Source organism: Cyanistes caeruleus, unplaced genomic scaffold, assembly GCF_971803275.1.
Source record: "Cyanistes caeruleus unplaced genomic scaffold, bCyaCae1.hap1.1 HAP1_SCAFFOLD_94, whole genome shotgun sequence".
NCBI classification, from domain to species: domain Eukaryota; kingdom Metazoa; phylum Chordata; class Aves; order Passeriformes; family Paridae; genus Cyanistes; species Cyanistes caeruleus.
In genome coordinates this window covers 977,926-1,001,598 of record NW_028255897.1, presented here as the reverse complement: position 1 = coordinate 1,001,598, position 23,673 = coordinate 977,926, and the positions used below count along the sequence as shown (strand labels likewise).

Below are 23,673 nucleotides of genomic sequence, written 5' to 3'. Positions count from 1 at the left end.
TCTCAGGATCTCTTGCACGTCCTGCTGGAGCAAGAGTTCCTGAGCGAGGAGGCAGCGCGCTGGCTTTTCCTGGCAGGTGCTGGAGGCCGTGTGGCACTGCATCGCCTGTGGTGTCCTGCACCGGGACATCAAGCCAGAGAACCTCCTCGTCAACCTGGAGACTGGCGAGCTGAAGCTGATTGACTTTGGTTGCGGCATCTTCTTGCAGGAGCGGGCCTTCACACAGTTTGCCAGTGAGCCCAGAGCGCGGGCCCTGCTCCCAGTGCCAGGCACTGCACAGCCCCATTCCCTCCTGGGCCGCGGGGTGAGGCATTCAGCCGGCTGCCGGCTGCCCTGTGGCACGGGGCAGGTGCTGTGCCCCAGGAGCCGGCTGCCGGCCCTGCCGACAGAAAGGGGCTGCAAAAGCCGGGCCCTGGCTCCTCGGCTTGGCAGGCCCACAAGGCCTTGGGCTGCTCCGCTGGTGTTGTCAGCCTTGCAGAATGGTTTCTTGGCTTTGGCCCATTGTCAGGGGGAGGCAGGCAGGCCTTGGGGGGAAGTTGTGGCCATGGCTGCAGCCCCTGCCTCTGGCAGGAGGCTGGCGCCAGGCTCTGGAAGGCAGCAGCCTGTGCCTGAGCAGCGCCGCCCGTCTCCCCTAGGAACACGCACGTACTGCCCGCCCGAGTGGATTGGCCTGCGCTGCTACCACGGCGATGGGGCGACCATCTGGTCCCTGGGCGTGCTGCTGTTTGAGATGGTGTGCGGGTTCCTGCCCTTCGAGAACGAGCGTGACATCGTGTTGGGGCAGCTCTTCTTCCCGCAGGAGGTCTCTCCAGGTTGGTACGCGGCCTGAAGCAGGCAGGCTTTGGCAGGTGGCACCGCACAGCCCAGCCCGGCCCTCCCGCAGCTGCGCTGGGACATCCATGTGCCCTCAAGGGCCGGCTGCAGCAGGTGGTCCGTGGCAGGCTGGGTGTGGCACGCTTGGCTGAAGGAGGGGACGCTTGTCCTGCCGTGCCGCTCTCCCGCCAAGGGCAGCTCCCAGCACACGCAGCGTGGCCCGGCTTCTGCAGGCGCCAGGAGCAGCTGGGCAGGAGCCTTCTGCAAGTGAGCGCCGCTTTCTGCCTTCTCTCCCCAGAGTGCCAACATCTGATCCGCTGCTGTTTGTCCAAGCACCCCATGGACCAGCCAGTGCTGGAGTAGATCTTCTACCACCCTTGGGTGCTGGGCGGGCATTTCTGATGCCTTGGCACAGCCTCTGCAGCACCCAGTTCCCGTGTCCCACGCAGGACTGAGGGCCCAGGAAATAAAAGAACTCGAAACCCACTGCGGGCTGGCGAGTCTGGTCCTTGTTAGCAACTTCAGCTAAGGGAACCTCTGGGCAAAAGGGGTAATCAGAGTGTTCTCTTCAGCCTTTGTCAAGATTTTGGTGCCTTTCCTCCAGGTTGTCCCTCAAAATCAGAGGGGGGTGGAGCCTGCACCAGTCCCCCCAAATTGCTTGGAGGCAGAGACTTCTCCCAGGTCCCTCAAAACTGGAGGAGGATGGAGACAATCCCCGGGCCCCCCAAAATGAAGGGAGATAAATACCTGGCAACCTAAAATAAGTGATGGATATAGCCCAGAGCATCCCCCAAGTCAGAGGGGGAAGAGGAGACTGCCAGCCCCCCCAAAGAGGAGGGGAATTGTGCTTGTGCCAGCCCCACAAATTGCAAGGGGACAGAGAACATCCCTGGCCTGGCAGATGGCAAAGAGCAGCCGGGGGATGCTGGGATGGTGACAATACTGGCACCCCCCAAATCAGAGAGGGACAAAGAGCCCGCACAGGCTTCCCAGAAGCAGAAAGGGGGCAGCAAATATCCCCTGTCCCCCTAAGTCGGAGGGGCACAGACACAAAAGGCCCCACAAAAAGAGCATGAGGAACCAAGAGCACTGCTGGCCCCACAAGGGTAAGGAGGATGGAGAAACTCCCCATCTGTCTTTGTTTTGGAAGACAGGTGTCAGGTAGGGAGGGCAGGGGCCTCCCCTGGAATGAAAATGTAGACCCCCCTCCCTCTGAATTATTATAATTCTGAAATCAAGGGGCTTTCAAGCAGAGATCTGAGGATAGGAATAACAGCTCTTTATTAGAATTTATAACCAGGCAAACAAACAACAATAACTTCAGCATTAACAAGAAAACAGAACCAGGGGCCCGTGACAGCTTTCTCGGCTGAGACGGGATGGAGGAGAGGCTTTGTTTCACAAACCCCCTCGGGCGGGCAGTCCCGGTGCTCCTGCAGGGCTCTGAGGAACAGTCGGCTGGAACAGCAGGGATGAGCTGAGATCCTGGGCCGGTGGCTGAGGTGGATCAGCAGCTCCACGGCAGTGCCTGGCACTGCCACACGTCCCGGCAGGACAGGGGGTGCGAGGCCACCAACAAAGAGGGGAGGAGGAGAAGCAGCAGCAGCTCCGTCTGGGTGATGGTGAAATTCCCTTCTCCCCACCACAACAACTCTGCGCCCGAAGTGTCCTTCTCCAAAACTGAAGAAAGCCCACCAAACTGTTGCCACCCTCCTTTTTTTCCTGCCCCCTTCCCTCCTTGGTCCCGGCCAAACTCTTTGTCTTTTTTCAAGCACCCACCAAGTACCCACAGTTAGGTTTTACCCCAAACTAATGGGTAAAAATCCTATGGGCAAGCCAGAAATAAAAAAGAAAGACACCTAACCCCCAACAGTCCCTGAGACTGGGGCTTGGCCTTACTCGTGGAGAGGGGCATCAAGGAAGGCTGCAGTGTGATGGAGACTGTGATGGGCTGGGAACTCACTGGGGGAAAGGATGGAGCAGTTGTGAAGTAAAAGGCAGGTGGGGGACAGAACTGTTCAGAGAAGGGCTGAGCTACAGCTTGAGGAAGCTGAAAAATGTCATTTGGGGTCATCCCAGATGGATTTCATTTCAGAAGTTATGGAACAAGTTTAATTTTTGGGAGGTGTCATGTTTTCCCTTGGTGGTGGACACTGTGCATACTTGAGCTGCATTGCCAAAATGCTCAAGTCTCTGCTGCAGGTCACAGCGTTTCTTCTTTGGCTGATCCTGGCCCGGTGCTGAGCCCAGCAGAGCCCTGGCAGAGCCCAGAGCAGCCTCAGCATCTGCAGAGCCCGGCTGCAAGGAGAGAAAGCAGAAACCGCCCGTCAGCTGAAGGCTCCTGTCCCCTTGTCCCAGCCAGCCGCGGTGCCCAGGCCATGCTGGCCGTGCTCAGAGCTGGGCCCAAAGCTGCCCATCACTGCTGCCTTGGGGAGCAGAGCAGGAGGGCAGGACATGTGCCCAGCCTGCAGCCAGCCACGGCAGATCCAGCCCCTCAGCAGCTGCCCAGAGCGGGATGCTCCTGTGCCCGCTGCCATCTCCCAAAAGCTCTTGTCCCAGCCATGCCAAGGAGATGAGGACCCACCTCACACCATCCGCTGCCACAAGAAAAGCTGGTCCCAAACGATGTCCTCAGTCTTCTCCAAGGGCACGGCCCATCCACGCCACAGCTGGTCCCAAGCACTTCCTGATCCAGACTAGACCCCACCTAGAACGCTTCCTTTAGAAAAACAAACAACAAATTAATGAAAATAGGTTACAGACAAAAAGGGGAAACGAAAAATGGTAAAAAAATCTTATGTCTGTCAGGAGCTTGAGGAAGGCCCAACCCCTACATTCTGGGAAAAAACCCACCCATGGGTGAGGGAAGCCCATGCTTTCTCCCTTTCCCCCTGCACTGTCCCCCAAAATCACGGTGATCCCAAAGCAAAGCAGGGGAGTGGAGCAGCCCAAGCCCTTCCTTGCCTGCACAGCAAAGCAGCCGTGCTCAGGTTCTGGAGTCCCACCTGTGCTCCTGCCATGGGGGTTTGTTTGTGTCGGGCTGGCTGCCCCAGCCCCAGCCCGGGGCACGGTGGGTGCTGGGGGCTGTTGGCAGGGCCAGGATCCCACTCCCATTTCGTCACCACCCCAGCCCACGTCCCCAGCCCTGCCAAAAACCAGCTGGGCAGCCACTGAGGAATCAGTTGCGTCTGCCCCAGCAAAGGGGAAACCTTTGGTTCCCGGCCAATGCACAAATCTGGGAGCATCCCCCTGGGTCTGGACTTACCTGAAAATTCCCTGTGGAGCCTGGCTTTGAAGAAGGTGCCAGAATCAAAGTCCATCATCGCCAGCTCCCGCTGGCCAGGTGCAGGAAGAGGTTGTCATCCTTGCTGCTGTCCTCCATGTCTCCAGCAGCAGCAGCAGCAGCCCCACCTGGTACAGCTTCTCCAGGGGCTCCTTCTTCCCTGGGGTGACACCAGGCTGTCAGGGTTCTGCCCAGGGCCCGGCTGTCAGTGAAGCAGGACAAGCAAAACCAGCTCAGATGGTGCCCACCAGTGCTGGGCAGAGCAGCTCAGCTCCAGCACAAGGGCTGTGTGTTCCCATTCCATGACCCCAGTGCAGTGACACAGGCAGGACAAAAAAGTCTGGGTTTCTTTGCTGCTGATTGCCAGGGCATGTGTGGAGCTGTAACTTACCAGGTCCCTGCATCACTGTGCCCGTGGCTCTCTCCCTTCTTCTAGGGCTGATGAATATCCTGCATCCAGGGATCACAGGACAGGTCTTCTAATGAGGGCCTGTCCAAGGAGTTCAGGGATAAACACCACCTGATCAGAATCTAGCAGTCTGGGGAGAGAAACCACAAACCACTGGTCAGTTGGAGAAGGCTCCTGTCGGCTTTGCCCCACTATTCCTGTGCCCAGGCCACGCTGGATGTGCTCAGAGCTGGGCCTAAACTTTCCCATCAATTCTTTGTTTTGGAGGAGAGCAGGAGAGCAGGACATGTGCCACCTCCTCAGCAGCTGCCAGAGCGGGATGCTCACGAGCCCGCTGCTGTCTCCCAACACTGGTGTTCCCCCCGTGCCCAGAGATGAGGATCCACCTTGGGAGAGCCGTTGTGGCAGCGGGAGCTGGCCCCATCTGATGTTCCTGCCCCTCCTGAAAGGGTGCTCCCCGCAGACCATCTCGTGCAGCAGGATGCCCAGGGACCAGACGGTCGCTGCCTCGCCATGGTACCAGCCGAAGTCGTTCCATTCCGGGGGGCTGTATGACGGTGTTCCTATGGAATATGGATGGAGCTCATCAGGGGGATGCTGCTGCTCCCAGAGCCTGGCCCCAGCATCCCTGGGCATGTGGGGGCTGCCCCAGTGGCACACGGGGTGACCTGCTGCCCTCTCACCAGCACCTGGGACTTGGGTACAAACCTGGGGTTGGAAAAGAAGCCACTGGTGCTGGAAGAGGGCAGCAGAAACCCTGGCAAGGCCTGACAATGACACACAAAGAATAAACCCACTCAGTGCTGGGGAAAAACCACACCCACATCCTCCCTGCTGGCATTGCCCCAAAAATATCTTGAACCAAGGCAAACCAGGTGAGCAGAGCAGTCCAAGCCCATTCTCACCTGCACACCAAACCAGCTGGTGCACAGGTTCTGGCTCCCCCTCTCTGCAACCCCCACCCATGGGGATTTTGTCAGGCTGGCTGCCCCAGCCCCAGCCCCAGTCCTGGGCAGAGTGGCAGGCAAAGGCTGCCAGCAAGGATGGAAGATGGGTCCCCACCCAGCTCTGCTCAAAAGCAACTTGGCTGAAGACTCAGTGCTGTGACTGGCAGCAAAAGGGAGAATCCCTCCTGCCACACCCAGGTTGGGCCAGGAGATGCCAGGACCAGGATCACCACCCCTGTGTGGGCTCACCTGCAAATTGAGTGTAGGCTGTGTCCTGCAGGTAGGTGCCACAGCCGAAGTCAATCAGTTTTGCCTGGCTGGTGTCCAGGTCTACCAAGACGTTCTCAGGTTTGATATCTCGGTGCAGGACCCCGCAGCTGGTGCAGTGCCGCACGGCCGCCAGCACCTGCTGGAACAGCTCCCGCGCCTCTTCCTCGGACAGGAACCTCCGTGCCCGAATGAAACGCCGCAGGTCCTGACACCGCTCCGGGCGCTCCAGCACCATCACGATGGTGTTGGGGAGCTGAAACCATTCCAGCATCTGCACCACACCGGGGAAGCCTGTGGACACCTTGTCCAGCAGCACTATCTCCAGGGGTGCGCTGGTGCCGTCGGGCTGCGGGAGGAGCACGGTGCCGTCAGTGGGGCTGAGGCCGTGCCAGGGCTCGGGAAGCCCTCAGCCAGCCCGGGATGCTCTGTGCCCTCCGCTGGCCCCACGCCCGCTCTCCCTGCAGGTGTCCTGGCGGCTCCCACCCTGCCGGGCCCCGGCTCATCCCCGCCCGGCACGGCCCGGCTTCTGCCGCTGGCCCCGCTCACTCACCAGCTCGCCCCAGTGCCGGACGCGGTTCCGTGGCACCTTTTTGATGGCCACCTGCAAGCCAAAGGGAGCAGCGGATTCAGCTCACCGCCCACCGTGTCCAGCCCCATCCTCCTCCTCCTTTCCCTCCTCCTCCTCCGCCCGCCGCCGGCCCCTCTGCTCACCGGGAGTCCGTCCGAGAGCCGAGTGGCCGCAAAAACTCTGCCAAAGCCGCCGCGCCCCAGCAGTGAACCCACTCGGTAGCGCTGCTGCAGGGCCTGCTGCGCCTTCCCTGGGGAAGAGACGCGGCCGTCAGTGCTCGGCCCGGGGCCAGGAACGGCCCCCGAGCGCTCCCCGAGCTCCCCGGGCCGGGCACCCGCAGGCGTTCCCTCATTGGAACGCGACAGCGGCGGAGCTCGGGCCGGGGAAGCCGCAGCGGAGGCGGCGGCAGCGGCCGCACCGCCTGTGTCCTCCGCGGGCCCCGGGAGGAGCCGGGGCCGGGGCCGGGGCCGGGGCCGGGGCCGGGGCCGGGGTCGGCCCAGGCGGAGCCAAAGGGCAGCGATGCCGCCCCAGCCCCTGGCACTGATGCCCGCCCAGCACAGCCAGAGCCAGGCGAAGAGGAGACCTCGGCGGGATGGGCGGAGACGGGAACGGGGACGGGGCCGGGGCAGCCCCACCCGGGGCCGGGGGCGGGCTGGGGGCATGGCCCGGGCGGGCACGGGGAGAGGGAAACTGGACGAAAAGGGGACCCAGGAAAAGGGAGACCGGGAGAAGATGAGGGACAGTGGGAGAGGGAGAAGAGACACAGAAAATTGATAAAATCGCTTCTTTCGCTGCTGCCGCCGCTGCTGCCGCTGCTGCCGCCGCTGCCGCTGCAACTGAAGCACCGGGGCCGTTTGTCCCCGTGTCCGTTTGTCCGTTGCCCGCTCGGCCCCGCCCCGAGCCCCGCGCTCCCCGGGCAGCCCCTGAGCCTGGCCAAACACGGCAACTTTGCCCTGCTGAGCCAAGAGCCAGAGTCTGGACTCCTGCACAGGGGCACAGCAATGCCCTTGGCTGCTGCTGTGCCTTGTCCCTGCTGAGGCTCAGACACCGTCTGAGCACATTCCCTGAATGCAGAATTTGTACCTGAGCCGAGCACTGCACTTGTGTCTCCAGCATTGCTTTCCAAGGAAAACAGGGCAAGGCAAACTGGCTATAGCTCAGGGTATTTTACAGGGTCTAAAACTTGCCAAGTCTCAGATCTTAGAGGTGAGAGCCATTTGGAATGAATGGGATGGACAAACAGTGCAAGATGGAAAAGGGAAAAATAAAAATAGAGAATAGAGAGAAAAAAATAGAGAAAAATAGAAAAAAACATATTGTTTGTTTCTTTGGATTTTATTTTCATTTCTTAAAAAAGCCGTTTCAATTTTCCCAGAATCTTCTCCCCAGTCCCGTCTGTTCTTTCCAAAAACCTGTCCTGGAGAACAAGGCGCAGCTCCTGTCACAAGATGTGCCCCCAGCTGCAGCTTCTCTTGGCTTCCCACACTGTGAGTGTAGCACAACTCTTGCAGCAAAGCAGGACAAATGTGCTGAAGAACTTGACAACTTGTTCTTTCTTTTCCTTGTGGACAGGGGAGTTGTGCCATTGGTGAGGTTTTCATTGTTCCTCTTCTACCCAAAGAAAACATGATGGGCTACCAGGAATTGTTGGGGAATACAAGCCTGGCTGAATGTGGAGAAAGAATCTCCAGAGCCTGCAGCCAGCAGTGGAGAGCTCATCATTCCAACAGCCCCATGGACATCTGGAAAGTGATCTGGAACATGAAGATGGGCTGACAGAGGGAGTTTGTTTCTGTGTTCAGTTGAGATGATTCTACATCTCTTGCACTGGGAGAAATCAAGAGCACAATCAGTTGATGATAAGCAGCAGAACATGATAAGCTGGACCTGTCAGTGGATGAGAGAAAGAATGTGAAAAGGAGAAATGCAGGGAATGACTTGGTGAACTTTGTGTGTAAGAAGGGTCATTTTTTCCTAATAATTCCCAATTCATTCCCTTTGCTTTTATCCTTTTAACAAGGCCAATTGCATCTCAGATTCCCCAGGAAATGAGAACCCTGAGCTTGTGGAGCTGCCTGAAAGGTGCCCTGTTCCTTTTTCTTCTGCTGCTCAGAAGAAACAATGAAGCGAGTTGGGAAGTTCTGGTTTTTCTTTCTCCTGGTGGATTTTTTCATTTTATTTGCCACTGCAGAGGCAATTTCTGTGATGGCCTCTGTCAGTTGATTCTATTTCAGCAGCAGCAGCAGCAGCAACAGGGCTGTGTTTGAGCACTGCAAATGTGACCTGTGTGGCTTTAATTCCCCTCGACTTAGTGCTCAGGGAGTTGGGAGCATTTTGATCTCTAGTGATCATGATGCCTGAAACAAAAATCCTGAGTTCCCTGTGACAAAAGCACAGTGGGTAGCACTGATTGAAAGAGGCAATTGCAGCTGTACTGCTAAAATTCAAGTGGCAAGCAGAAGAGGGGCAAGAGCAGCCGGGATCTACAACTGCCAAGGCAAATGTAGATTAAATAATTTTGTGGGGCTTTTCTGGAATTTGGTGGGATGTTTCAGGAATTTTGTGGGATTTTTGTGGAATTTAGTGGAAATTTGAGGATATTTTGTGGGATGTTTCTGGAATTTGTTGGGGGTTTAAGAAGATTGAGGGATATTTTTTTTAATTTTTTGCAATTTCATGGGATTTTTTTTGAGTTTTATGGGATTTTGCAAAAGTTTAAATAATTTTGTGGGATAATTCTGGAATCTTGAGGGATTTTGAGGAGACTTGAAGAATTTTGAGGTATTTTCTTAGATTTTGTGGTAATTTGTTTAGATTTTGTGGGATATTTCTGGAATTTGGTGGGTTTTTGAGAACATTTAGGGAATTGTGTGGGATTTTTCTGCATTTTGGTGGGATTTTTCTTGAATTTTGTAGGTTATTAAGGAGATTTTGTGGGAGATTTGTGCAATTTTATGGGCTTTTTGAGAGTCATGAAGAATTTTGAGGTATTTTCTAAGATTTTGTGGAAATTTGTTTAGATTTTGTGGGATGTTTCAGGAATTTGTTGGTCTTTTGAGTAGATTGCTGCAATTTTGTGGGATTTTCCTTGAATTCTGTGGGATTTTGTGGAGACGAAGAATTTTGAGGGAGTTTTCTTTGCTGCTTTGGAATTTTTTGGAGATTTGATGGGATGTTTCTGGAATTTGAAATGGTTTTGGAAAGATTTAGGGAATTTTGTGAGATTTTTTTCTGGAATCTTGAGAGATTTTGAGGAGACTTGAAGAATTTTGTGTGATTTTTCTGAAAATCTGTAGAATTTTGTGTGATTTGGTGGGATGTTTCTGGAATTTTGTGGGATTTTTTTGTACTGTTGTGGAATTTTCTGCTATTTTGTGGGATTTTGAGGAGACATGAAGTATTTTGAGGTATTTTCTTAGATTTTGTGGAAATTTGTGGGGATTTTGTGGGACGTTTCTGGAATTTGGTAGGGTTTTGAGAACATGTAATGAATGTTGTGGGATTTTTCTGTAATTTTGTCAGATTTTTCTTGAATTTTGTAGGATTTTGGGGTGATTTTGTGGGAGTTTTGTGGAATTTTGAGGGATTTTGTGGAGACATGAACATTTGTGACGTATTTTTTTAGATTTTGTGGAAATGTGTGGGGATTTTGTGGGATATTTTAGGAATTTGGTAGGTTTTTAAGAAGCTTTCTGCAATTTTGTTGGAGTTTTTTCTGGAAACTTGGTGTGATTTTGAGGAGACTTGAAGAATGGTTAGGGATTTTCTTAGATTTTGGGGAATTTTGTGGAGATTTGGTAGGATGTTTCTGGAATTTTGTGGGACTTTTTTGTACTGTTGTGGAATTTTCTGGAGTATTTCTGGTATTTTGTGGGATTTTGAGGAGACATGAAGGATATTGAGGAATTTTCTTAGATTTTGTGGATATTTGTGTGGGTATTGTGGGATGTTTCTGGAATTTGGTAAGGTTTTGAGAACATTTAGGGAATTGTATGGGATTTTTCTGCAATTCTGTGTGATTTTTCTTGAATTTTGTAGGATATTAAGGTGATTTTGTGGGAGTTTTGTGGAATCTAGAGGGATTTTGAGGAGATATGAAGGGTTTTGAGGTATTTTCTTAGATTTTGTGGAAATGTGTGGGGATTTGGTGTGATTTTTCTGGAATTTGGTGGGGTTTTGAGAACATTTAATGAATTTTGTGGGATATTTCTGGCAATTTGCGGTATTTTTCTTAGATCTTGTAGGATATTGGGGCGATTTGGTGGGATTTTTGTAGAATCTTGAGGGATTTTTTGGAGACTTGAAGAATTGTGAGGGATTTTTCTGAAATTTTGTGGAAATGTGTGGGGATTTTGTGGGATGTTTCTGGATTTTTCTGGTATTTTGTGGGATTTTTAGACTTGAAGAATTGTGAGAGATTTTTCTGCGATTCTGTGGAAATTTGTGGGGATTTTGTGCGATGTTTCTGGAGATTTGCTGTGGTATTGAGAACATTTAGGGAATTGTGTGGGATTTTTCTGCAATTTTGCGGGATTTTTCTTGAATTTTGTAGGATATTGGGGTGCTTTTGTGGGAGTTTTGTGGAATTTTGAGGGATTTTGAGGTGACATGAAGGATTTTGAGGTGTTTTCTTAGATTTTGTGGAAATGTGTGGGGATTTTGTGGGATGTTTCTGGAATTTGATGGGGTTTTGAGAACATTTAGGGAATTGTATGGGATTTTTCTGCAATTTTGTGGGATTTTTCTTGAATTTTTCAAGATATTGGGGTGATTTTGTGGGAGTTTTTTGGAATTTTGAGGGATTTTGAGGAGACATGAACAATTTGAGATATTTTCTTAGATTTTGTGGAAATGTGTGGGGATTTTGTGGGATGTTTCTGGAATTTGGTAGGTTTTTAAGAAGCTTTCTGCAATTTTGTTGGAGTTTTTTCTGGAAACTTGGTGTGATTTTGAGGAGACGTGAAGAATGGTTAGGGATTTTCTTAGATTTTGTGGAATTTTGTGGAGATTTGGTAGGATGTTTCTGGAATTTTGTGGGACTTTTTTGGTACTGTTGTGGAATTTTCTGCTATTTTGTGTGATTTTGAGGAGAAATGAAGAATTTTGAGGTATTTTTTTAGATTTTGTGGAAATGTGTGGGGATTTTGCGGCATGTTTCTGGAATTTGGTGGGGTTTTGAGAACATTTAGGGAATTGTATGGGATTTTTCTGCAATTTTGTCAGATTTTTCTTAGAATTTGTAGTTTATTGAGGAGATTTTGTGGGATTTCTGTAGAATCTTGAGGGATTTTGAAGAGACTTGAAGAATTGTGAGGGATTTTTCTTAGATTTTGTGGAATTTTGTGGGGATTTCGTAGGATGTTTCTGGAATTTTGTGGGATTTTGTGGGATTCTTAGACTTGAAGAATTGTGAGAGATATTTCTGCGATTTTGTGGAAATTTGTGGGGATTTTGTGTGATGTTTCTGGAGATTTGGTGGGGTTTTGAGAACATTTAGGGAATTGTGTGGGTTTTTTCTGGCACTTTGTGTGATTTTTCTTGAATTTTGTAGGATATTGGGGTGATTTTGTGGGAATTTTGTATAATCTTGAAAGATTTTGAAGAGACATGAAGGGTTTTGAGGTATTTTTTTAGATTTTGTGGAAATGTGTGGGGATTTTGTGGGATGTTTCTGGAATTTGGTGGGGTTTTAAGAAGCTTTCTGCAATTTTGTTGGAGTTTTTTCTGGAAACTTGGTGTGATTTTGAGGAGACTTGAAGAATGGTTGGGGATTTTCTTAGATTTTGTGGAATTTTGTGGAGATTTGGTAGGATGTTTCTGGAATTTTGTGGGATTTTTTGGTACTGTTGTGGAATTTTCTGCTATTTTGTGTGATTTTGAGGAGAAATGAAGGATTTACAGGTATTTTTTTAGATTTCGTGAATATTTGTGTGGATATTGTGGGATGTTTCTGGAATTTGGTAGGGTTTTGAGAACATTTAGGGAATTGTATGGGATTTTTCTGGCATTTTGAGGGATTTTTCATAGATTTTGTAGGATATTGGGGGGATTTTGTGGGTTTTTTGTAGAGTCTTGAGGGATTTTGAAGAGACTTGAAGAATTGTGAGGGATTTTTCTGAAATTTTGTGGAAATGTGTGGGGATTTTGTAGGATAGTTCTGGAATTTTGTGGGATTTTTTTGTACTGTTGTGGAATTTTCTGGTATTTTGTGGGATTTTGAGGAGACTTGAAGAATTGTGAGAGTTTTTTCTTAGATTTTGTGGATATTTGTGGGGATATTGTGGGATGTTTCTGGAGATTTGGTGGGGTTTTGAGAACATTTAGGGAATTGTGTGGGATTTTTCTGATATTTTGTGGGATTTTTCTTGAATTTTTCAAGATATTGGGGTGATTTTGTGGGAGTTTTTTGGAATTTTGAGGGATTTTGAGGAGACATGAAGGGTTTTGAGGTATTTTCTTAGATTTTGTGGAAATGTGTGGGGGTTTTGTGGGATTTTTCTGGAATTTGGTAGGTTTTTAAGAAGCTTTCTGCAATTTTGTTGGAGTTTTTTCTGGAAACTTGGTGTGATTTTGAGGAGACGTGAAGAATGGTTAGGGATTTTCTTAGATTTTGTGAAATTTTGTTGAGATTTGGTAGGATGTTTCTGGAATTTTGTGGAATTTTTTTGTTCTGTTGTATAATTTTCTGGTATTTTGTGGGATTTTGAGGTGACATGAAGTATTTTGAGGTATTATTTTAGATTTTGTGGAAATTTGTGGGGATATTGTGTTATGTTTGTGAAATTTGGTGTGTTTTTGAGAACATTTAGGGAATTGTATGGGAATTTTCTGCAATTTCGTGGGATTTTTCTAAGATTTTGTAGGATATTGGGTTGATTTTGTGGGAGTTTTGTGGAATTTTGAGAGATTTTTTGGAGACATGAAGGATTTTGAGGAATTTTCTTAGATTTTGTGGAAATTAGTGGGGATATTTTGGGATGTTTTTGGAATTTGGTGGGGTTTTCAGATCATTTAGGGAATTGTATGGGATTTTTCTGCAATTTCATGGGATTTTCCTTGAATTTTGTAGGATATTGGGGTGATTTTGTGGGATTTTTGTAGAATCTTGAGGGATTTTGAAGAGACTTGAAAAATTGTGAGGGATTTTTCTGAAATTTTGTGGGGATTTGGTGGAATATTTCTGGAATTTTCTGGGATTTTTTTGTACTGTTGTGGAATTTTCTGTTATTTTGTGGGTTTTTGAGGAGACATGAAGAATTTTGTGGGATTTTTTTAGATTTTGTGGAAATATGTGGGGATATTGTGGGATGTTTCTGGAATTTGGTGGGGTTTCGAGAACATTTAGGGAATTGTATGGGATTTTTCTGCAATTTGGGGGGATTTTTCTTAGATTTTGTAGGATATTGGGTTGATTTTGTGGGAGTTTTGTGGAATTTTTTAAGGATTTTGAGAAGACATGAACAATTTGAGATATTTTTTTAGATTTTATGGAAATTTGTGGGGATATTGTGGGATGTTACTGGAATGTGGTGGGTTTTTGAGAACATTTAGGGAATTGTGTGGGATTTTTCTGTGATTTTGTGGGATTTTTCTTGAGTTTTCTAGGATATTGAGGAGATTTTGTGGGAGTTTTGTGGAATCTTGAAAGATTTTGAGGTGACATGAAGAATTTTGAGGTATTATTTTAGATTTTGTGGATATTTGTGGGGATTTTGTGGGATTTTCCTGGCATGTGGTGGGATTTTTCTTAGATTTTATAGGATATTGAGGTGATTTTGTGGGATTTTTGTAGGATCTTGAGGGATTTTGAAGAGACTTGAAGAATTGTGTGGGATTTTTCTGAAATTTTGTGTAAATTTGTGGGGATTTGGTGGGATGTTTCTGGAATTTTGTGGGATTTTTTTGTACTGTTGTGGAATTTTCTGGTATTTTGTGGGATTTTTAGACTTGAAGAATTGTGAGAGATTTTTCTTAGATTTTGTGGAAATTTGTGGGGATTTTGTGCGATGTTTCTGGAGATTTGCTGAGGTTTTGAGAACATTTAGGGAATTGAGTGGGATTTTTCTGCGATTTGTGGGATTTTTCTTGAATTTTTTAGGATATTGAGGAGATTTTGTGGGAGTTTTGTGGAATCTTGAAAGATTTTGAGTTGACATGAAGGGTTTTGAGGTATTTTCTTAGATTTTGTGGAAATTTGTGGGATTTTTTGGGATATTTCTGGCATTTGGTAGGGGTTTGGGAAGATGTAGGGAATTTTTTGAGATTTTTTTCTGCAAATTTGAGGGATTTTGAGGGGACTTGAAGAATTGTTATGGATTTTTCTTAGATTTTGTGGGAATTTTGTGGATATGGCGGGATGTTTCTGGAATTTGCTGGGGTTTTGAGAACATTTAATGAATTTTGTGGGATTTTTCTTGAATTTTGCAGGATACTGGGGAGATTTTGTAGGAGTTTTGGGGAAATTTAAGGGATTTTCAGGGGACATGAAGAATTTTGTGGTATTTTTTTCGATTTTGTGGAAATTAGTGGGGATATTGTGGGATGTTTCTAGAATTTGGTGGGGTTTTCAGTACATTTAGGGAATTGCATGGGATTTTTCTGATATTTTGTGGGATTTTTCTTGAATTCTGTAAAATATTGAAGAGATTTGGTGGTAATTTCGTGGAATTTTGAGGAATTTTGAGGAGACATGGGGAATTTTGTGGTATTTTTCTAGATTTTGTGGAAGTTTGTGAAAATTTGGTAGGATGTTAGTGTAATTTTGTGAGGTTTTGAGAATATTTCTGCAATTGTATTGGAGTTTTTTTCTGGAATTTTGTTGGATATTTTATTGATTTTTTGGAGATTTGTGGAGATTTTGTGGGATGTGTCTGGAATTTGGTAGGGTTTTCACAAGATTTCTGCAATTTTGTGAGATATTTCTGCAATTTTGTGGGATTTTGAGGAGACTTGAAGGATTTTAAGGTATTTTCCTAGATTTTGTGGAAATGTGTGGGGATTTTGTGGGATGTTATTGGAATTTGGTAGGGCTTTGGGAAGATTTAGGGAATTTTCTGAGATTTTTTTTCTGGAATCTTTAGGGATTTCGTGGAGACTTGACAAATATTGTGGGATTATTCTTAGATTTTGTGGAAATTTGTGGACATTTTGTGGGATTTTTCTGGAATTTGGTAGGGTTTTGAGAATATTTCTGCAATTTGGTGGCATTTTTTTCCAGAATTTTATGGGATTTTGTGGAGACTTGAAAAATTTTGACGGATTTTTCTTGATTTTGTGGAATTTTTAGAGATCTGGTGGGATGTTTCTGGAATATGGTAGGGTTTTGAGAAGATTTAGGGAATTTTGTGGGATGTTTATGGAATTTTGTGGGATTTTTGTGGAATTTTGTGGGATTTTGTGGAAACGTGTAGGAGTCTAGAAATGCAGGGACATTTCTCTGTCTATTCAATTATTTAAAGAATATATGAATCATATATAATATTGACAGAAAGGCTTCCAAATATCCCTGAGCAAGCCAGAGTTTGTAAGAAATATGATAGAAAGTAGAAAAATGTTGCTTTTAACACTGAGGTGAAAATATAGATTTTTAGAGGGTTTCACACGTGGAGTAAAGATGAAGGAAAAAAGGTGTAGTTTTTAATCCTTCTTCTTCCTTCTTTTCCATGCTTCTGCAGTTTTTAGAAGCACAAAGAATGATTGGTTTAGAGTTAGTCGCACTTTTAATTACATGAGTAAATCTAGAAAACCTATTTGTTGAGATATAATAACAATACACGTGTCTGTAGTTAATAGGGTAAAAATTGGTATAAAGGTGAAAAGACCGCGTGGTTCGGGGCCATTTTGTATCATTAGAACGAGATGAGCCAGGCTGTGGTGATTTAAGCTTGTGCAGCTCGTCTGGATAGACCTGCCAGGTTTTTGTAAGGATCCTTCAATAAACACCAGAAACCAGAATCTAATGAGCCCGGGAGTTTTCTTCGAATGTTAAGGACTGAGATAAGTGGGACTCCCCATGAGGGAGGATCCCAGAGGAATTCAGCCCAAAGGAGGCTGAGAGACTAGAGAAAAGTTATATCCACAGGGAATTCAGCACAAAGGAAGCTGAGAGACTAGAGAAAAGTTATATCCACAAAAAATTCAGCCCAAAAGAAGCAAAAAGAGAAAAGTTACACCAATCCCCATCCCACCCATCCTGCCCCACCCAATGCCCATCTCACCCCTCCTGATCTGCATCCCACTTCACCCAATCCCCTTCCAACCCCATTCCACCTGATGCCTTCAGAAGGCTGACCTAGAACAGAGGCTGCACAGAGTTAAGAATAAAGTTTATTAAAAGGCCTTAAAGGATACACCTTGGGCAGTACAAGAACCTGGCCAGAGCTACACCCAGGACTGACCAAAAATGGTCACAAAAATGGACAACTCATCACGAGGTCTCACATTTTTAGAAGTTTAGGTCCATCTGGATATTTGGGCTCATTGTGCAGTGACAGCTTCAGATGATGAAGTCCCATCCTTCTTGTTTTCTCTCTTCAGTCCACCCTTCTTCATGCTTTTGGGCCTGAAACTTGTAACAATCGTCCTTGGTATCAAGCTAGAAAAGGAATTGTTTTGTCTCCCTACTCTGTGAAGAGAGCTCACTAACACTTAACAGGAAGTTCAAAACTACAAACCTAGGCAGTGCAGAATATGAAAAATATGAAAGCTAAAACTTAAGACATGACACCCTGAGGGGCTGTGGAATTGAATAATTTTGGAGAGGGACTGAGTAGAATTCAGTGGCATTGAGTGGTTTTGAGGTGACAGATCAAACCCTCTCGTCTCTTTGAGTGCCAAGAAATGGAGACAACTCCACCAAATAACGCCACAACCCCCAAATACCCCAAGTATCTCCCAGATTCCCTTGAAGCACTAGTAAAATGTGAGGTTTTAGATGCCTTTGATGAATTTGTTGATTTTTACCACTATTTCTCTGTTTTAAATAGATGAAGATAAATCCAAAGATAATTGAAACCAAAATAAAATGATCATCACCCCAGTGTGTTCCCAACACAGATCACTGGGAACGTGGGTCATCAGAGCTCTGCCCAACATGGGTCCTCTGATGGGAGATGGAGCTGGAGCAGCACACGAAGCTCTTCTTGCACTTGGGGCACTCACAGGGCTTCCCTTACCGGTGCCTCCATTGGTGTTTGGTCAAGTGAGAGCTCTGGGTGAAGCTCTTCCCACACTGGGGACACTCGTAGGGCCTCTCCCCGGTGTGGATGCGCCGGTGCCTGAGGAGGTTGGAGTTGTACTTGAAGCCCTCCCCACAGTCAGGGCAGTGGAAGGGCCTCTCATCCGTGTGAATTCGCTGGTGCTGGAGGAGATGGGAGCTGCTCTGAAACCTCTTCCCACACTCAGGACACTCATAGGGCCTCTCCCCAGTGTGGATCACCTGGTGGATGGTCAGTTGGAACCTCCGGCTGAAGGTCATCCCACACTCCCCACACTCATAGGGCCGTTCCCCAGTGTGGGTCCTCTGGTGGATGGTCAGGCTGTAGCTGTGGCTGAAGCTCTTCCCACATTCCCCACACTCATAGGGCCTCTCCCCAGTGTGGATGCGCCGGTGGGTGATGAGGTGGGAGTTTTGCTTGAAGCCCTCCCCACAGTCAGGGCAGCGGAAGGGCCTCTCATCCGTGTGAATCCGCTGGTGCCTGAGGAGATTGGAGCTGCTCTGAAACCTCATCCCACACTCAGGACACTCGTAGGGCCTCTCCCCAGTGTGGATGCGCTGGTGGATGATGAGTTGAGAGTTGCAGCTGAAGCCCTTCCCACATTCCCCACACTCATAGGCCCATTCCCCAGTGTGGATCATCTGGTGACAGATCAGGCTGTTGCTGTGGCTGAAGCTCTTCCCACACTCCAAGCACTTGTAGGGCTTCTCCCCATCCTGAAGCTGCTCATGGACCACCAGCTCAGAGCCCTGGCTGGATCTCTGGCCGCCTTCCCGGCACAGGGTGGGTCTTTCCTCCTCAGAGCACCCTAGGCAGCGTTTGGAGCCCCTCCTCCTGCGGGATCTCTGGGGATTTTCCTCCCCATTGGATTCCTGTGCCGTGGAGCTGCTCAAAATTGCCTCTTCCATGAGCTTCTCCTGTGGGGATTTGTCCTCCCTGGTCTCCATCCTCAGCTCCTGGTCTGGGGGAGGAAGGACAAGGAGAGGATGGGATTTGCCTCCGTGCCAGAGGGAAGGGGAAGGAGATCCCCCCAGTGCGTCCCCGGCAGGACGGCGTCGGCAGCGGGGTTGTCCTGCAGCCGGGGGCCAGGCTGGGCTGGGAGATGGAGCAGGAGAGAGGGGGAAAGGGGCACTGACTTCCTCCTCACCTGCCTGGGTGTCCTGGTGCATCTTCCTCACAGCTGCCTCCTCCATCCAGCCAAAAGTCTGGGAATGAGAAATCCATGTTTGGGGAGAAATACAATTCATGTGCACATTGGAATAGGGGGTTCCTCCTGCCCAAGTCCATCTCTAGAAATCACAAGCCTTCCATAAAAACCTCCCAAACACCAAGATTCAGCCCTGAAATTGCCTCCCAGGAGTTCCCCATCTCTAGTCTCTCCTGTTTGGGGTTCAAGGGTTCCCGCCTGTCCCAGCTGCTGGGAGTCAAGCTTGTACTGGGGGTTCCCCTGTCTGCTCAGTCCCTGCCCTCCTCAGGCTGCTGGGAGTGCCAGGAATCTGAAAAGTTCCCCCTGTTTCCATCTCCCCACTTAAGGATGGTGAGACCCCCCAATGTCCCCCCAAGTAGGATTTTCCGCTCAGCTTTGGAGTTCCACATTCTCCAAACATCCCTGCCCGCAAAATAAACCCAACCCAGGGACCCCCCCAGGATATCCGGGCAAAGCTCTCACTCCCCTATCACCTGTGGGATGGTGGGTGATGATCCCACAGGAGGGGGCTATGAATTCAGGGAGTGCTCGACCTTGTGGTTCCTTCTCCTTTCCCTGATCCTCCTTTGTCCCTCCTCTTCCTCCCTCTCCTCCCCTTCCATCCTTCCTCCTCCTCTTCCTCCCTAACCCCACCTCCTTCTCCTACTTCCATCCCTTCTCACTCTCCTTCTTCATCCCTCCTCTTCCATCCCTCCTCCTCCTCCCCCAGGAGCAGTGACACCCTCGGTGCCCCGTTCCCAAACCCCTCACAGCCCACGGCAGGAGCGGGGATGGAGCCGGGACAGGTCGGGATGGGCAGCGCGGGGCTCTCCGCTGCTCCCACCCGCTGGGGACGGGGGGAACCCGGCCCGGGGAAAAGGAGAGGGAAACTGGGAAAATTGGGGGCTGCAGATCCAACCTGGGGCTGGCTGGGGACCCTGGCTCGGGACTGCCAGCCCTTGGGGCTCCTCTGGGGAGATGTGGGAGGGGGGAACACAGAGAGGGCTGGGGGATCCCAGGAGTGGCAGCACTGGCAGGGACTCGTTTGGACTGGGGTAACTGGAACCTTACTGGGGTAACTGGGAATCCTTGGGAATGAGCACAAGCACGATGAGGGCAGCTGGGATATACTGGGAGTGACTGTGACCATACTGGGAACAGCTGGAACCACACTGGGAGAAACTGGGAGTGAGTGGGACCGTGCTGAGATGGACTGGGACTATTCCAGGGACAACTGGGATCATACCGGTAGGAACTGGGAAGAATTGCAACTATTCTGGGATCACACTCAACTGGGATCATACTGGGATCATACTGGGAACAGCTGGGTCCCTGCTGGCTGAGACTGGGATCCCACTGAGGGTGACTGGAATCATACTGGGATTGACTGGGAGTGGCTGGGAACAACTGGGATCATGCTGAGAGCAACTGGGAGGAGCTGGGAATGACTGGGAGCGTGCTGGGGCTGACTGGGATATACTGGGAGAGACAGGGAGTCCCAGGGATCCCACTGGAGGCTACTGGGGTCACACTGGCACTGCCAGGGAGCAACTGGGGGCCACTGGCCTCATACTGGGAGTGACTGGGATTAGACTGGGAGTGACTGGGATCAGACTGGGAGTGTGAAGGAAACTGGAAAATTGGGGAAAAAAATGGGAAAAAAAGCAGGATCAATAAAAGGAAAATAGAAGGGAAAAATTTGGGAAAAAAAGAGAAAAAACCAGGATGAAATAAAAAAAAAAAAAGGGAAAAATCAGGAAAAATTTGGGAAAAAAAGAGAAAAGTCAAGGAATAAATGGGAAAAATTGAGGAAAAAATCAGGAAAAGAAAGTGGAAAAAATCTTAAAAAAAATCAGGAAAAATGGGGAAAAAAATCTGGACAAAATAGGAAAAGAAGAAAAAATCAGGAAGAATTGGAAAAAAACCTGAGAAAATCAGGAGAAAAACTGGGAAAGAACTTGGGATAACCAGGAAAAGAAAGAGGCATAAAATCTAAAAATAGTAGAAAAATAATGGGAAAAAAATTGGGAAAAAAATCAGGGAAAACTCAGGGAAATTTGAGAAGAAATTGGGAAAAACCTAGAAAAAAAATGGGAAAGGAAGATAGAAAAATAAGGAAAAAATAGGAAAGGAATGGGAAAAAAAAAAGTGAAAAAATGGGAAAAATCAGAGAAACATCAGGAAAAGAAAGCCAAAAAGACCCTGGGAAAAATCAGGAGAAATCAAGAAAAAATTCGGAAAAAAATTTGAAAAATCAAGGAAAAAAAAAAATGTTTGAGAAAGCTTGCAAAAAAATCAGAAAAAAAATGTGAAAAAAAAAAGAAAGATCAGGGGAAAATCAGGGAAAAAAACAGGAAAAGGATTAAAAAATCTGTAAAAAATCAGAAAAAAATAATGAAAATTTTCAGGAAGAAAATGGGGAAAGCCAGAAAAAATTGGGAAAGGAGAAGGGATAAATCAGGAAAAAAAATTGGAAAAAAATTGGGAAAAAATGGGTAAAATCAAGAAAAGAGAGAAAAAAGAAACCTGGGAAAAAATCGGGAAAAATCAGTACAAAAATTTAGGAAATACAGGGAAAAATCAGGGGAAAATGGGGGGAAATCAGGAAAAGAAATGGTGGAAAAAATTGGGGAAAATCAGAGAAAAAAAAATCAAGGGAAAAATGAGGAAAAAAACCTGGGGGACAAAACCTGGGAAAATGTTAAAAAAATTGGGAAAAAGCCAGGAAATATTTAGGAAATGAACAAGCATAATTTAGGAAAAATTTAGAAAAAATGGGGAAATATTAGGACAGATCAGAGGGAAAAATCAGGAAAAAAAAATGTGAAAAATGAGAGAAAAATCAGGAAAAGAAAAAGGGAATAAAACCTGAAAAAAATCAGAAAAAAATTTAAAAAATTGGGGGAAAATCAGGGAAAAAATTGGGAAAAATCAGGGAAAAAATGGGAAAAAACAGAAAAATCAGGGAAAAATTTGAGAAAAAGTTGGGGAAAAGATAAAAAAATTTGGGAAGAGAGAAAAATCAGGGGAAAATCAGGAAAATTTGATAAAAAACGGGAAAAAAATGGGAAAATTTGGGAGAAAAAGGAGGGAAAAAATCAGAAAAAAAGCAAGGGAAAATTAGGAAAAAACTAGGAAAAAACAGAAAAAAATGGGGGAAAAAAAGAGTGAAAAAATTGGAAAAAATATTGGGAAAAAAAATGGAAAAATCTGGGACAAAACGAGGAAAAGAAAGAGGAAAATAATCTGGAAGAATCAGGATAAAATGGGGATAAAAAATGGGAAAAAAATGGGAAAAATCAGGAAAAAACCAGGATTAAATCCCCCTATCCTATTTTTCCATGGAATTTTAGGAATTGCCTACCTGGGAGATCGTAGAAGAATTTCCAGACCTGAGAATCCAGGGACTGGGGAAAGGTGGAATTGCGGATGAGCTGCTCCAGGTTTTTTGGGAGACTGATGGCTTGGTCCTCTTCCAGCTTCCAGAACATTGGGATGAATCCCACACCTCCTTCTGGCTGGAAATCATGGAAAAATCATGGGAAAGCTGTGATTTAAATTCATGAAATTTTGCCACCAAAGCACCCTTTTTTCCCACCAAAATTTCTATTTTTTTTACCCCAAATTTCAATTTTTGGGATAATTAAATGGGGAAGATAGGGGGAAATGGGGAAAAATAAAATAAAAATGGAGGAAGAATGGGGAAAAGTTAGGGAAAACTACAAAAATATAGGGGAAAAGTGAGAAAAATGTCAGGAAAAATGGAGGAAAATGGGGAGAAATGGAGCCAAAATGGGGGGAAAAAATGGGAAAAAAATTGGATAAAAATAGGGAAAATTTTGGGATAATGGGATGGAAATGGAGGAAAAATTGGGAAAAATGGGAGAAAGGAATGGAAGAAAATTGGGATAAAATTGTGGAAAAGTAAGATAAAACCAGGATAAAAATGGGAGAGGGGGGAAATGGGGAAACCTGGGACAAAAATACAAAAAAAAAGGTAAAGATGAGGCAAAAATGGGGGAAAATTGGAAGAAATCGGGGAAAATAGGAGTAAAAATGGGGAAAAAACTGGGAGAAAATGGAGCAAAAATAGCATAAAGTGGGGAAATAATAGATTAAAAATGGAAAAAATGGGAAAAATAGGAAAACATGGGGGACGATTTGAGTAAAAATGGAGGAAAAATAGGGAAAAAAAAATGGGAAAAAATGAGGACAAATGAGATAAAAAAGGGGAAAATTGAGAGGAAAAGAAAAAACATGGGGAAAAAATTGGGGAAAATAAGAAATAGGATTAAAATAGGGGAAAATTATATGAAAATGGGATAAAAATTAGAAAAAATAGAGCAAAAATGGGAAAGAAATGGGATAAAAATGGGGAAAAATTGGATAAAAATGTGGAAAAATGGGATAAAATGGAGACAAATTGTACTCTAATAGGGAATGACTGGGAGTGATTTGGCTTATCGTGGGGCGCAGAGGAAACTGGAGCCACACGGGGTGAGCAACTGGGCAATGCTGGGAGCAGCCACTGCCGGCACCGGGAGCCCCGAACCCCTTTCCCGGCCATGCCGGACCCGCATCCCCCCGGCCCCTTTGCCGGGGCTCTGCCGCCACCGCCACCGGGACCCCCCAAAAACACCTCCCGGGGACCCCCGGGGTGCCCCCGAGGGGCATCTGCGGCTCGGCTCTGGAGCCCTGCCATCCCCAAACATCCCCCCCAAAAACCCCAAAGCCAGGGAGCCCCGGGGTATTTGGGGCGAGCTCCCCCTCCCCGGGCACCTGCGGGATGGGGGGCGATGGTCCCGAAGGAGCTGCAGATGCAGAGAGCGGGGAGCGCAGGTGGAGCCTCCTCTGCCTGCTCCAGCTCTTCCTCCTCCTGCTCCTCCTCTTCCTCCTGCTCTGTCCCTCCTCTTCCTCCTCCTCTGTCCCTCCTCTGTCCCTGGGCGTGGTTCGGAGCCCTCGGGTGAGCGGGGCCGGGCCG

At 47.4% G+C, this 23,673-nt stretch overlaps 2 protein-coding genes and 1 long non-coding RNA gene across 3 annotated transcripts in view; all 3 read right to left on the bottom strand.

The window, feature by feature from the left end:
• LOC111946061 (uncharacterized) overlaps positions 1-23,673 on the bottom strand; it is a 101,816-nt gene that overhangs the window by 20,120 nt on the left and 58,023 nt on the right. Inside the window, exons 5-6 of the mRNA XM_086873312.1 lie at positions 17,499-18,222; positions 976-982 (exon numbers count right to left, since the gene is read on the bottom strand). Coding sequence (XP_086729438.1) covers positions 976-982; positions 17,499-18,222 — 731 coding nt within the window. The remainder of the gene's footprint in view (positions 1-975; positions 983-17,498; positions 18,223-23,673) is intronic.
• Positions 2,073-3,528, bottom strand: LOC147646539 (uncharacterized). The gene is made up of 2 exons (XR_015281855.1): positions 3,398-3,528; positions 2,073-3,111 (listed from the first exon to the last, which is right to left on the bottom strand). It is a non-coding gene; the product is annotated as an uncharacterized LOC147646539 (long non-coding RNA).
• On the bottom strand, positions 4,829-16,129 carry LOC147646538 (serine/threonine-protein kinase pim-1-like). The gene is made up of 6 exons (XM_086873297.1): positions 16,112-16,129; positions 6,434-6,637; positions 6,273-6,323; positions 5,702-6,068; positions 4,892-5,068; positions 4,829-4,842 (listed from the first exon to the last, which is right to left on the bottom strand). Exons 1-6 carry the CDS (start codon positions 16,127-16,129, stop codon positions 4,829-4,831), a joined length of 831 nt encoding a protein of 276 aa, XP_086729423.1.

Coding starts and splice junctions, on each gene's coding strand:
- LOC147646538 (XM_086873297.1), bottom strand. Junction 6,069..6,272: donor TCCGGCACTGGGGCGAGCTG/GTGAGTGAGCGG, acceptor CTCCTCCCGCAG/CCCGACGGCACCAGCGCACC. Junction 5,069..5,701: donor AGCCTACACTCAATTTGCAG/GTGAGCCCACAC, acceptor CATATTCCATAG/GAACACCGTCATACAGCCCC.